Source organism: Embiotoca jacksoni, unplaced genomic scaffold (genome assembly GCF_022577435.1).
Source record: "Embiotoca jacksoni isolate LCO1_2020_lvr unplaced genomic scaffold, fEmbJac1.0.p SCAF_22, whole genome shotgun sequence".
NCBI classification, from domain to species: Eukaryota; Metazoa; Chordata; class Actinopteri; family Embiotocidae; genus Embiotoca; species Embiotoca jacksoni.
In genome coordinates, this window is record NW_027185363.1 from 9962860 (window position 1) to 9978468 (window position 15609).

The 15609-nt window shown below is 40.8% G+C and overlaps 1 protein-coding gene across 3 annotated transcripts in view; it reads right to left on the bottom strand.

Moving 5' to 3' along the window:
• The window catches only part of LOC138203173 (netrin-G1-like), a 64338-nt gene that overhangs the window by 13750 nt on the left and 34979 nt on the right, over positions 1–15609 (bottom strand). For all 3 annotated transcript variants that reach the window (XM_069157872.1, XM_069157871.1, XM_069157873.1), the window contains exon 4: positions 950–1122. In XM_069157872.1, the coding sequence (XP_069013973.1) occupies positions 950–1122 (173 nt within the window). The remainder of the gene's footprint in view (positions 1–949; positions 1123–15609) is intronic.

The window sequence follows — 15609 nt, forward strand, 5'->3', positions numbered from 1 at the left end:
TTGAGTCAAACTCAGGAAATCGTCAACGGAGACCCTTAAAATGCTTCGGGAAGCCTGTGGCAATGAGGCAATGAGCCTGGAGAGGGGTTTTGAGGGACATTTGCGTTTCCGAGAGGCGAAACGTCACCGTCCAAAATGTGCATCAGGTCAGGCGCTAATACCTGGCAGGTTTTCTGTGACATTCGTGGGGTTGTGAACCGTGAATTTGTTACCCGGGGTCAGACTGTCAACAACGAGTTCTACTGTGATGTTCTGAGGCATCGGAAGAAAAACATTCAGTGCAAATGACCTGAACAATTGCACTTGGGTTCTCCAACATGACAATGTGCCGGCTCACAAGTGTCTCGGTCACAACAGAACGGTCGTTGCTCCCACTTCTACACGCCGGATTTGGCTCCCTGCGACTGCTTTCTGTTTTCAACAACTTGTCACAAACTTTGATGTGCGCTCTTTGCTAAAGTTTAAGGTGCGTAAAACACCGCAGACGCACGCGGACCACTGCGCACAACAGCATATGTAACTCGTTGGCTGATTCTGATAAAGAGACAAAATTTGTACCACTTACTAATCAGAGTTACACCTTCTACCTGCTCCGTGCACGTCACGGGGATGTGCACCGTGCAACAGCAGCAGTCTTGGATCTTATTGATCCACCCTGGTACAGTAGGTATTTTGCTAAGTCTACCATCCATAAAATCAAAACAGGATCTGGAAGACAGGCATCCTGGAGGCAAAGGGATGAATTGAAAAAGTGGTAGAAAAATCAAGGTTAAAGAGGGAGAAAAAAAAGGTATGATGTTTCATTATTGCAGGCGTCATCAGATATCAGTGAAAGCAGTAACAAGACTGGAAATGATTTTTTTTTTTCAGAAGCCATCGATAACACTTTGTAAATCATTTGCATGGCAAGTCCTTATCTACAGAGCATTAAAAACACTCGTGTACTTACATATATTTGCAGTTCCTTTGGGTATAGGGAGGTAGGAGCCCACACTCCAGGCTCTTCCGTGGTAGTGCCTCTTACAGCGGCTGCAGTCTGGCCCTGTGGTGTTGTGTTCACACTCACAGCCCAACTTCCCCTTGTCAAACACACAGCTGTTGGCATGCAGGTTGCACTTGCACCTGAGACAGAAGGATAACAACAAAAGACAGAGAAATAGGCATCATTCTGCAACCCATTGAGTCAACAGCTCCTGGAGGAAACACACAAAGTCCGCCCTTGTAGCAAAGTTTTTTTGTGCCTTTCAAATTATTTTAACAGGGGTAAATTGAAATCCTGGTGAGTTATCTGACCCGGATCGTTCCTCCACAAAGCTTCATTATGCTCTCCTTTTAAAAAAACAAGGGCTCATTTGTTGCTGCCCCTGCTGAGAGAACAACGATGCAAGTAAGGTCACTTTTGCCACTCCGAGAGCTAAATGAAAGGCACTCTGTAAGATTCATTAATTGAGCACAAAACAGGGATCTGATGGAGATGATAGAGTAAAAAGAAGCTGCGTAGCTTCAGAATTCTCTTTTTTATTTCTCTTCAAAGTTACTCTGTTATTTGGCATTGGTTCCTTCAGGCAGGAAACCGTACCAGTTGGCGGCGCTGGTTTATTCGACCGAACTGCGGCGGAGCTGACAGATGCTCCTGAAGGGAAAAGAGAGAAGGCTTGATGGCTTTCAACACTCAACTAAAGCCCTTTTGACCACATGGAACAAGCGCTCTTCCAAGCTCACGAGAAAAAAGAACAAATTGGTTGCAGTTTGAGTCTCTAACGTGAATGAGCGGAGAGTGAATTGCATGTACTCAGAATATAACCTTTTTCATTCCAGCGACAGTTGTGTTTACTCCCAGTGAAGAGCTCTACCACTGGTAGAACAGGCTGTTTGTTTGTCATATGAGATATTACGGTTTCATATTCCATTTGTATTCCAAATATAAATCACTGTATTTGATTTTACTCCCAAGAGGGTAAAAGGTTACAACTAGTGACCTCAGCTTCTTGCAAGGTGCTGTGTGTGTGTGTGTGTGTGTGTGTGTGTGTGTGTGTGTGTGTGTGTGTGTGTAGGGGGGGGTTGATGCAGAAACAGTTGGGAAGGAGACCATCGAGTGGATCTGACACACTAGACCTCCCCAGAGGTTCGGGCGGCTCATGGTTTCACATCGTGCCTATGTTTGTTTTTACAAAGTGCTTCCGAGGGAAGATTTCTCCCATTTGAGACCGAGGAGCCGGGTATCTGTTGTCCACAATCGCTGGTGAACATGAGACAGAGAAATGACAGCGGCAGTCAGAAATACATCCATTCTAATTGACTTCCTGGCCTTACTTTGACATCTCACATTAATGACAGATAACTGCGGGAAACAAGGGGAAACTAGAGCCTGTTCTGTACTGCTGATAAGCAGCTCTAGAAAGTCAGAGAATAAAGTCTAAAGTAGATTTCTCCTACTTTGAGTACAAAGACACTGGGGGCTCTTTTTTAATGATCTAATGTACACGACCTAAAGAACATGGCACAAGAGCATTAAGGGTGTGTCCCAATCCTCTTTTGCTAATTTAATGCCATATAATCTGAGCTCAAAGTAAGGCACATCATTTAAACGGGTGCTACTTTGTGCCCATAATTAAGGTGTGTTTTTGGCATAACATTAAATTAACCAATCAGATTGTCACTTCTCATTCCCTTCAAGAGCCAGGTGTGTTTGCACGCAGCAGCAACCAACAGTGGCGTCACCCGTTGGTTTGTGAACTGCCATTATGTAGCTTTGCCTTCGAAGTTTGCCGAGTTGCCATTTTGCTAGAATGGAATGATTTGGAGCAAGAAGTGACCATATTTGGACGAGCTATGAGTGGCCCACCGATATCGGAAAGCTGACTAAACCAAAGGCCTGTCAATCGAACAGACACGCCCCCCCCCCCCCTCTCCCCCCAAAACACAGTTTTCTGTGGCGTAATTTGTAATTAATGACAGACTACCAGAAAACTAATTAGGAGTGACTTAAGCAAATGACACCAAAATGACTGTTGGAAAAACATTTTTGACTTTGTATTTCATGAGAGAAGTTGCATTTGAGTCTATTAAACTGGAGGCTTTTGGAGCCAACATAGCAGCACCCGGTGGTATTGCAGTTTGAGGCACTTCCGCCTTGGCCTCATTTTTCCTACCTAAAAGCTACACCTTTTATATACAGTCTATGTTCTGCACAGCAGACTGCTACTCTGATGGCGGATTTTCCAAGTAGGAGGAAAGAACGCTTCGTTGAGGGTACGATAGAGCCCTTTATTTTAATTGCACTATTTAGTGTTTATACACCTATAAAATGATTGAACTGTTGATGAAGACAATTTTTCATAAATCTTTCAAATAGATTGTGTGATATACAGTTTAATTATACCAAACGGATGCACTTGCAAATCCGTTGTAAATTTAAATTAGGGTTTAAAATAGTTAATGATTTCACAAGGAAACATTGTGGCTCGTTTGAATAGAGTAGAGCCCAAGGTATCTCTCCGAAAGCTGGCCCTTCACCTGCAAGCTTTGAGGCTGGAACCAATCAGCTCCCAGGAACACATTCACAAAAGACCCATTCAATCTGAGTTGTGGCATAAAGGAAGTAAAAAGGATTTCTGAAGGAGCATTGAAATCAATATGACAGTCGTGAAACTTTTACACACCGATTCTGATCCTAACTTTAAAAAAAAAAAAAAAAAAAAAAATTATAGCACCTCTCACAAGAAGATTTAGACACGTTTGAATGAACACAATGGCCATAAAACTGATTCAAACCTCCTGTGCTCATGCAGAAATTGTACTACATTGCTGCCAGAAAAGATGAATTGTCATTTTCAATGAGATGAATTTACACAGCAACAAAAGTTGATAAGGACGACATTAAAGTTGATAAAGCTAAAGTTGAAAATAACTCCTAAATGCTATCTATAACCACTCCCTCCCTATATCCCATCCCATCCTCAGGTTAAGTGCTGTCTCACAATATTAGCAGCCATAATGGATGAGACCGAAAACTGGCCCACATTCACAGCAACTAAATACTAGTGCCTCTTACCACGCATTCCCCATAGTCCTTAACTTTTTAATCAATTAAAGTCCCTGCTCCATAAAATTAATGACTGGGTGTAGCTCTTCTGCCGTGCAGACAGCAGCAGCTCCCCGAACTCAAGAGCGATGAGATTTGACCTTCCACTTAATTAAAAAACAGCAAAATCTGGATCATCAGGCCTTATCGGTGCGGCGAGCAGGCTGATAGAGTGGAGGATGTGGACTCAGGGGAGCTCTGGGATGTGATGCTTTTGCCGTTGGCACTGTCATATTGAAATCAGAGAGGTTTTCTGTAACCGGTTCCTGTCACAAGAGGGAAGAGATTCCCGGTATGTGCAGACTTTTGAACCAACACCATTACAAAGACACATTTCATGAAGTTTTAATGACTTTTTTTCCCCCATGTACAGCCCAACAGCAATTGGTATTATTCATTATCCAAACAAGTGACCCACCCTTCAGGAGACACTAGGGATCATCCAGCCCCACTGTCCTTCCCATAAACTGCATTTATTCAGCCAGGGGAAAAAAATGTGCTCTTAGACACAATGAAATGAATGCTGTTTTTGCTGTATGAGAAAAGACTGTTTATGAAAAAAAATGGATGTAGCCTCGGTGATGTCACCCATAAGTGCCCTGGAAAGCAGTTTCCAAACTTAGCTGTGGGCGGCTCTGGCCGTCCCCATCTTGGCATTGCCTGACTCAGCATTTCTCCCTGCTAATCCAAAAATGGGCAAAGACTAGGTGCGTGGAAAGAGCTGAGGCAGAACCAATTAAGACAGCACCCACCTGTCACTCAAAGCAGCCACGTCCTTAATTATGCGGGACTTTAAGCCTTAATACAATGTAAATAGATGAATTTGATAAAAAAAGTCCCCCCCCCGCCACAGTTGTACAGTTGTCACAAACAGGAAAGTTAGTCATAGAGGCCAAAACCTTTTGTCGCACTGAGCTGTCAACATTTTATGTTGTTTTGTGTTTGGTATTGTTTCTGCCGAACAACTGAGCATTCTAACATGGGGGTCTCTTGTCCTTTAGTTCTCTGTGTGGAAAGTCTAACTACATACACTGCAACTTATCAACTAACTACCAACTGCTTTAAATGGTTCTTTTTTTTTTATATGAATAAGCCTCCAGTCCAGTCTGCTGCAGATGGTGCCCACTGAAAGACTGAGTTTCCATAACTTGCATGACGTGCCAGTAAGAGTTCAGCAGCAGTGAAAACCTTTCTAAAGGAAGCTGATATTGTGTCTTTCAGACTCTTTCATTCTTTCTCGCCTGCTTGAAGTTTCCTTGCCATTACAGAAAATCAATCAATCATTCAATCAACTTCAATCTTAAAATTTTTCAAAAGTAAACATACATAGAATTTTAGTGATCTGTACTTTTTGTCAGATGTTGGGCGCTGACTCAGTTAGTACCCTGAGACAGATCTCTGATTTATTCTGTTGAGCCATTTTTCTCACCTGAGATGATAAAAAAAATTATGATTTTATACAGCTAGTGTCTTCTATTATTCCTCAAATTCATTTTCCACTCTGATTTCTGTGTACAAATCTGGGCGGCACTTAGGTGCAGACGTTAGCACTGTTCTGCCTCACAGCAAGAAGGTTCTAGGTAAATTCATCTGGGGCTTTTCTGTGCGGAGTTCGCATGAGCTGCCAGTGTCCGTGGGGGTTTTCTCCGGGTGCTCCGGTCCCCCCCATGCCCAAAACCTATAGAATACATACTTTTTTTTTACCACGACTGATGTGTGTGCCAAGTTTCAGGAGTTGTTTTAGGCCTCAAAAATTCCCTTTTTTTGTAATAATAATAATAATTCCTTGCATTATAATAGGACCTTTCCACCACTTGATGTTGGGGACTATAAAATTGAAATGTATCAGTTTTATCAATCAATTATTATTCATCAATTTGAATAATCCAACCCTTGGTGCCCAGTCTAATTATCATGAACATTTAGTTATAAATCACCTTCTTTAATCCTCACACTGAAAAAATACGTCATGATGTACTGTTTCTGACTCATGCTGCATCTGGAGAACAATGGAGATACTGGTCTATATTATGACCAAATTGCAGCCTGTGGATGCTACAAATGTAAAAATAAACTAATCTGTACAGTGAAGTAAGGTGAGATTTGGGTCTAGTTTGTGTTGATATTCTGGATCAGACAGCAGCAGTGCCCTTTGTCTTCTCCTCTGGCTGCTGCTTAACCTTGGCTTCTCCTAGCTGCTTGGCACTGTGTTGACAGGCTCGCTATGTCTAACACAGCTTTTCTTCCTTGTGACAGCTCCGAGCATCACTGATTCAAGACAAGAGAGGAGCACAGAACTCATTAAATAAAAAGCCTAAGCCTTTTTTTTTGCAACTATCAAGTTGAAATTTCCTGTGTTCTTAAAGAAAAATAACCTCATGCCATTTATTATTTAAGTTTTTCTTGACATAAAATATTGCAATTGGCTGTGGTAAGACAAGAAACTCCAAAAAAATATATTTTTAAATTTAAAAAGAAACCCAAAACAAAAAAAACAAACAAAAAAAGAAGCTTGGCTGAGGTGGAAAAGTTGATCATTTAGAACAAACAGACAATGAATACAGTACAATGAAAATAGACTTCATCTTTACAATCATACATGAAGCATGTGGCTGAAACACCAACGATGAGACTGTAAAGTATCTCTACTTAATACATAAAATAAACATACAATATTTCAATCTTGTTTTCCACCTGGTTTCAAGGTTTGACTGGCACTCATTATTATGTAATCTTTTTACGTTTGTCTGAAATTGTTTAACGGCACTCGACTGGAAAATTAGAGCAGCAGAATGCTTGCAAGTGTGATGGAGAATTTTCTATTGCCAGTTTCAGTTCAAATTTGTGTAACAATAACTTGGAAAGCTGTCGAGCTATGGCTTACCGGACCACTACTACTGCTACTAAATCTCTGCTCTGAAAAAGTTCTCGAGGTGCATTGAATTTGGTGACCTTTTACAAATCCCAACATAGCTATGCTAATTTAGGTCCAGTCAATCAACTGAAAACAGCTGTGTGGGTGTGCAGCAACTGATGTTCATAATTATGGGCTTTAAAGAAGAATACAATTATTGAATGATCTTGTTCTGATTTTAAGTTTAAATAAAAATGTTTTCACATCTTTGTTATATAAAAGCATTGTTCTAACAGTGTGTAACAATTGCTGACTAACATGCTGACTATACGGTATGTGCCTTGTGTGTCATGTGGTTCGACAGGGGTTCTTTTGCTGCGTTCAAATTGGATCGTATTTAACGTGCACATGAGAAGATTCAATGTGGTGGACGTTTATGGAAATGACGGAGGCAATGAAGACTCATTTTTAGTTGGAAGCTAGTAAATTCTCATTTTAGTCATGCAGAGTTTCTCTTCATAACTTGGATAATAGCCAACATCTGAGGAAAACTTTGATCTTCCCAACGGCCTCATCTTTTCCCTCTGTGACTTTGCATTTCCTTCATTGCGTTACCCGCCTGTTAGCTTGCTAAATTGTTAGCCCCATGGGGCTTCTAGACGCCGTCCATGTTGCCGGTTTTTTTTATGACTTGGCCACTTGAACGCCAAGCATACGGTGCACACTCCCATGTTGTAGCCACAAACTAACGAAGTTCCATTTGAACGCAGCAATTGTCTTTGGGGGAAAACGATGTAATTGCACCTGTAGGGTATAAATGCTGAAGCTTCCACAGAGCAAGGCCATACACTAAGGTTGGGCTGGTAGTAAGATGTTTGCCTGTCTGTTTGTCTCCACTGCTATGAAGATAATATGAATTACATATTATCTACCTTTGGGAAAAAACACAAAATGTTTTCTGAAATGAAAATGCATCCATTGTCAAAAACCTGCAAATGTTAATGTCGACACTACTTTCTGAAAAATGTCTAAAATGTCTCCACAGTATCTCCGAATGGAAAGCCTTTTCATTCTTTTTTCATTAGAGATTTAACCCATGGCCGCCGCTCGGACTGATAAGACTGAGCAAACCAGTCTCCCTCAGCTTTATATCTCACCTGTTCCCTCACTCAAGTCACTCATGGTCAGAAGCTGTAATGTGCCTCCATGCTGTATAAATACATACTGAGGCTTCCTGAAAGTTTCCTCGACAAGACACATGGAGAGCCTCACATATTCTAACCAGTGATAGCTATGACAGATATGGAGAGATCAAGGCTGATAAGGGAAACTTTGGCCTTGCTGGAAGTTTCTAGAATGTCAATTTTGTTTCCTGGACAACCCTGAATAACCTGCCAAGACCTTACAGGGAGACAGAGGCTGTTTGATGTCTTTTGTATGAAAGGAAATAACATTGTGATACATGTGAGCTACAGGAGTACCAAAATGGAAGAATTTAATTTAAAACTAGGACTGTCAGCTGCCATTGCATTCACTAGAAGTGGGATTCTGTCCCTTACCGCGCTGTCATTCAGTAAAACAAGCTTCAAGGCAGTTCCAATCTACTATAGGAAAAAAAAATTGTTTGTTTCTGCCTGAGAACAATACTGCTAAGGTATGGACAAGTCCTCCAACCCACACGACCATGTAGGCAGTTGTTCCTACCCTAACAAAAAGCAAAGGGAGCTAAACTAATCCCCTTTGTTTGTGTTTTTTTGTGTGTCCGCACAGAGGGAACTTAGCACCTTCTAAGTTCCTTTTATTTAGTTTTGTGCGTTTTTTGCTCCTACCCCAGAGGAGCTACTTTCCCAGTTACAACAGGAACTGTGGTGATGTAAGTGTACGGTGATTGGTCGAACATGTGAGCCAATGGAGCACAGGCAACTGCCATTTTTTAAAACTCAATGACAACTACAGCTACAATCGAAGCCCTATACACAACAGCTAAGGAAAGACATAAAAATTGCAGCCCATGTGACATAGAATTGGACTGACGATGACGGTCTTATTGATCCTGTACGCATTGGAGGAGATACAGCAGGATTTCTGAATCATCGAAAATAATTATTAAAATCTTCGCAAGCATGTCTGCCCAACTTGTTGCGTTAGGAGGACACCACACCACGAAGCAGTGCCGTGAATTTTCAATGTTATTTTGAGGGTTCCAGTGTGTTTACACTTTTGGAATAAACAAAATTATGAATGTAAAATCAAATATCATGTGATTGCATGATCATAATGATGGTATACTTGTAAACATTTCCCTAATTTGATGTGTTTGGGGTTCATAACATCGAATTGAATACCGTACCTAAACTTAAAGTGAGTGCATCCAGGCTATTTTAGAAAACTCTATCACACACAGCTGCTTGGATAGGGGAAAGAAAAGTCTCCTGGGTCAACAACAGGAATCTGAGCAGGAACAAAGCAAATCCAGCTCACATAATGAGCTTGACAGCACTTCTTTACATTGACTCCTTTCACATTTCAGGTGGCATTGACGTTTTTTCCTGAGGAGAGGAGAGAAACACAGTCACCTCATTACAGCAGCCTGTGTCACCGTGAAATTGAAGAGTCCGATTAGGCTTGTTTTCATCGCTCTGCGCTGTGGCCAATTTTGTCATTCTTCGTGGTGTAATGTAATACATATCAAGCAAATTGTTTGTGTCCCCCATCGAAAATATAAGGTACCCCCGCCAGGGCTCCCCAAATTGTTGGAGAAATATTAGGAATGGATCACAAGTTAATTCCCCCTGCTCCAATTTTCTGCCGAGGTGAAATGAAATGTGAATTTGCATGGCTTGGGCCACTGCCCCTGAAAGCCTGTGATTTGTTTCAATGACAGGGCCTATTATTGAGGTTGTGCATTGATGTAGGCATACAGTATGGTAATGTCTACCCCCCCCTAATCCCACCTCAGTCCTCATGGTGGAGGGTTGTATCATTCATGATGTGATGTAAGCGGCTGAGACAAGGAGGAAGCCTTGAAGAAATCGGCAAGGGGAAGATTTATTAATATGGAAATCAGAGGATGTCTGCATGCTCTACAGTGTATGTGTGTGTGTGAGCATGGGAGCATGCATGTGTTGCTTTCTGCTTGCAGTCACCTACAGTATCAAGAGTGGAAGTACAAATAAGACAGAAATATTTTCAGAAAAGTAGTTCGAACACTTGGAAGGGGGGGGAAACAAACTTTGCATCTGCAGCTGTAGAAAAAAACCTCACATAAACCCCCACACACATGTATACAGCACTCAGACTCAGGGAGCCACAACAACCTTGTCTGTTCCATTACTGGAAAAGCTTGATCATACACTGAATGTAGCAAAAGGACATGCTGATGATTTTACTATTCATGCCTACTGCCCCTCCAGAGACAGCTTATGTTGATGTACTTTCTCTGGCACCCATATATTATTTACAAAGAAAGGCTAGGCCTTAATGAGTACTAATTAAACACTGGAGACTGGGAGATGACTGGCAGAAAACATCGCAGCATGTGACAGACATCTGGTGGAAGATAAGTGAGCAGGCGTCGGCAGAGTGGGAGCGAACCTTACGGTGGAAGCGGAGTAATGCTGGGGTTGTGTGAACCTGCACTTGAACCTGACTTTCAAACTCTGTCAATCAAGCTGGCTACAGCTGTCATGGTTCACAGGGCACAGGCTTAGAGGATTGGAAGTGTATGTGTGTATATGTGTTTGTGTGTGTGTGTGTGTGTGCCTGTGTGTGTACTTAGCGTATGTGAGAAACTGGAAAAGAGCCAGTCAGTTTGTGTGTATACAATTTGCGTTAGCTTGTGTAGTTATGTGAAGGGCAAGTTTGCAATATAGCCGTTTACAGTGGCAACGAGACAGATTGGCTTTGTGTTTACTTTGACTTTCTGCCATTTCAATCTCTTCCCAACTCGTACATTTTTCTCAACTGCTAATTGATGGACAGTGTAAATCAACCATTTAGTCGGATCTTCATCCAACAGAACCACCAGGACGTTTTATACTGGCCAACAAAAAATCCACTTATATTCAGTCATGTGTAGAAAGCGGCCACTGCAATTATTGTGATCATCTTTTAAAAATAAAATGACAGAGATTCAGTTTTAAAAAATTCACCTTTCATATTTTACAGAATGAAGTTTTTTGATTCCCACATTCCCATAAAATCGACTTTGTCCAAAATGATGCTAGTTAACTATTCACATGTCTCAGCAGTTTTATATTTTAGCTAAGGCTCAATGTGGCTCAAGATGTCCGGTTACAATGTCCTTTTTATTTTTTTATTTAATTTTTTTATAATCTGTAGAGGTAAAAGATTGCTCAAAGCTCTTTACTGTACTGCACTTCTTAACCATGTACTGTATACATGGTTAACTGTCTGGGTGTGGTTTAAATACAATTACGAGCACACCTGTTTATTTAAGTCTTTGCCAGTGGCTGTATGAGGGAGCTGCAGGCATCCCCTCACTAAAAAGGTGCACAGCTCATACGCACACAACATACACACTCTCAGATATCAATTATTTAGTCCAGTTATTCTTTAGTGATTCTTGTTAATGTCCTAATCTGTTAAAGATGGATCCTTTTTAGCTGATGCATTAGTTGGATTGTTTTCAGTTCATGGTTTGTTTGCCATGCGTTCTAGTTCGTTTCTGATCACTCTCTCTGAGGTGACTCCCTGTGATCAGAATCACCATGGAGGTTTTCTCATTAGTGTTATTAACAAGGACCTAGTGTGTCCAATCAGCCTCGTTACAGGCAAACCAAATGAACTGAGGAGAGGGGGGAGGTTTGAAAGGAGTTGGGTTATGTTTGGTTTATTTTTTTTGCTTGTTTTGGGTGTAATAAATTAGTCTGAGTAAAATATAAATATTTATATGATCTTTTGGTAGAACTTTGTAAAAGTAAAAATCAGCTATAAATTAATTGCAGCACTCGTCGTAGATACCACCCCTTTGGGTTTTTTTTCGTAATAGTAGATGTTTGTGCCTTTATAAACTGGATGGTTATCAGTTGTTGTTTTTTGGGCCTGGTTGTGGGTAGAGGGGAATCTATGTTGAGCAATGCTGCAAGTGTATCTAGTAAGAATTCAGTAAAGACACAGTGCTCTCCCAAACTCTGGATGCTGTGCTTCTTCTTGCTGGTTGTACATCTAAGTAGCTGCTGCCATCCTCAGCTAAGTGAGGGCCATTTTACAATCGAAACCTTACAGGTTGATTGAAATAAACAGCAGGCTCTTACAAAGAAAAAGCTTCCATTGGAGGCACACATCCCAAAAAGAAGGGAAAGAGAAATTATGAGAGGATGAGGACGCATGCAAAAATTCTTTAGGCAAAAGTATTTAAGTTTTATACACAGTAGTTGGAAAATAAATCAGTAATATCCCACCCCTATTTAAGGTGACAAACTATTACACAACCTACAGATTTACCATAATATCAGCACAAATTACTGCTTTGGGCTCCAACTGAATTCGCTCTTGGCAGAGCAAATGTGTCGAGCACTTCCAAATCAGACACACTGGGATGTTATGGGTGTGCACAACCTACTACAGTATTTGTCAGCAACACAGGCATAAAATGCAGCGATTGCAAGACGGACTGAACTGAGAGCCAACAAATATTTTTCCATCAAGCTACTCAACAACATCCTTTACAAACACTAAAGAATATCGATCGGCTTCCTTCTCCTTAATTCTGTCCTGCATTATAAACTTGCAAGCTTGAGAGGGAGAAGAGACCTGCAAAGACAGTGAGAAGGCGATCTCTTCAGGATGGGAGCAAATGTCAGTGGTTAAAAACAAGCGAGGAAAATGTCCTGGCACACAGGAGACAATGTGGCAAAATGCCATCACACTGCTTTTTCTTGAATTTCTGTGCACGGCCCTTGGAGAACACAAACTGTAGATATCCTCGGGGTTTAGATCTTCTGTGCGCGGTTCAGTGAGGTGCGATGGCCCTCATGTGAACGCACTGCGGAGGAGCTACAAATTCAGACTCCTTTTTAAGTGGGAGATACAGTTGAAGTGTGCGATACGGTACTTTTTATGAGCTCGTGATTCCCACCGGGGGAAGGAGATACAAAGTTTGTCTGTGGCTCCAGGGGGAACTTCGGGGAGCATAAAATAACAGGGAAATGTTTCAAACCTTATCTAAAACTATTATTCTTTTGGTATCCAAATTGGCTTTTGAATATTTCCCGTGTATGCCTAAGAGGGAAGGTTCAGAACAAAATGTTTTGTTGTTGATCTTTGAAATTTTGCTTTTGTTTAACATTTGTCGGCTTAGAAAGTCAGTGGGGACTAAAACATCTTTTTAATTTCTACAAGCCTGCAGTTATTACATTACATTACATTTCATTTAGCTGATGCTTTTATCCAAACCGACTTACAATGAGTGCATTTCAACCATGAGGGTGCAAAACCCAGAACAACAAGAATCAAGAAAATACAATTTCTTCAAGAAAGCCAAACTACAAAGTTCTATTAGCAAGTGCCATTTTAAGTGCTATTGAAGTTCAACTATTCAATTTATCCGAACATTAGATACTCTTACAACCCAATGTGTTACAAAGCAGCATTTTTGTACTGGATTGCACAAGACAAACTCTGTATATTTTCTACGGATGCTTCGAGAAAGACTGTAGAGATGTTAGATTATACAACTCCAGACCCCAATCCTGGAGATGAATCACTGTCTTTGCAAATGGTAATTCTGAAATAAGCTGCACCCACTGTTCAAACTATTGCCTCTGGTGGGAAATGTTCAGTATTCACTAACTGGATATTGATGCATCATTGGTTAAAATATTTTAATAATATTGGAATAAAAATCAAATAGTTCCAAGTGAATTTCAAATAGTAGTTTTGCTTAAAAAGCCCATTCCTACTTTTTCTATCTTGGTGTGGACTTAACATTTAATGCACACTAACCCATGGCATGTGTCACTGTGAGGACCAAAATTGAGGTCCACACAACTTTATAAAGGCTTAAACATTTAGGGTAAGGGTTAAGGTTAGGCAATCAGTTCTGATAGTTGTTGGGGTGGGGGGGCTAAGGAATGCATTACCTCAATGGAAAATCCCAATGTGCGTAGTGAAACAATTCTGTGTGTGTGTGTGTGTGTGTGTGTGTACTCTATAGCAATATACCACATTTACAAATAATTGACTCTTAACCTGAACCCAAACTAATTCCAATGCTTTAATAAAAAAATAAAAAAGCAGTTACATTAGAGATTGTGATGTAGCTGCTTTTTTTTTTTTTTTTTTTTTTACACTCAATGCGTTTGTATGGTGCTACAGAGATTTCCTGTCAACTTACAAATTACTAAACTCTGAACCATGTTGGTTTTCCTTCCACAGTCAGTCATCAGCCTGTGCCCAGTCTTCATACCACACCCACCTCACCTGCTCCCAATTATTCAATCAGCCCACCTGTTTCGACTCATCATCATCATCATTATCATCATCATCATGTAACACACCAGCTCTTCACATCCACTCTTTTTCCATGTTGTTTTCACATCTTCAGCCAATTTTTCAAGTCTTGTTCTGACTGGATTTGTTCACTTTGAACTGCCAAACTTGCCATACTGCCTAAAGCTCCTGTGTGTGTGTCTGTGTGTGTGTGAGTGCGTGCCACTGCAAACTATTCCACCTGCTTTCCTAGTTTCAGTCTGCATTTGGATTCCTCCTCCCTACTTTCCCGACACCCCACTGCGACAGGAACACGACTTTGAAAAACACCAGTTTGAAACAAACTGGGATTGGTGGTGAATTTACAAATAGCTATAACCCATTTTTGAATCCCGTTCAGGAATAAGAATTTACTCAATGAGTAAGAACATGATGCCTGTGCATCACTACAGTTGCTCACAAAGGTTATATAATGGGACGCAATATCAGATTTTCTGAGCTGCTAAAATTAGTTAGCATTTACAGAGAAGATACTCAAATTAATTCATACGGCAGCTAAAGTGGTGACGCTTTCTTTGACATGAAAAACATGCTTGCATTTACAGGACAATTGGAAAGGGGAAATCCTTTCAATTTTGCTTTAAAAGGTAAACTCACTCTATTTATGCATTGCTTTTGTACCGCAGCAATTTACAATGTGCCTATGCTTACACACTTATAGCAGTGGAGGCGCAGTAAGCCATTATGGGCAATAGGGGTTTAGTGTGTTGCTCAAAGACTCTTGACCATGGGCAGAAGGACGTGAACATTTCTAGATCACCTTTTGAAGAAATTGACATGTATTTCATATTTTCTATTAATTTGAAATTTGAAATCAGTTCTGCTGCACTTTTTGTGGTTCTGTTTCATTAAAAAGGAAGTTTTAATCAGCAAACAGTGATCTTGAATTGCAGTCCACGCCATGAAGGACCTGTGGACATGGTGGCTCTTTCACGTTACTTAGACACAATGCTTTTGTATACTGGTCAAAAAGGAAATTGAAAGAGAAACGGTGACCTAAAAAAAAAAAAAAACAAGAGAAAAGGTTAGGAGAAAAATAGGGAATGACACGGGGAATGAGAGAAAAAGCACATTAGCACTTATGGATTAGCTGCCTCTTATTCCCAGGCCCCACTGCAGCCCTGCAGATGTGCAGCGCTGACCGCGCAACCAGCCGGTA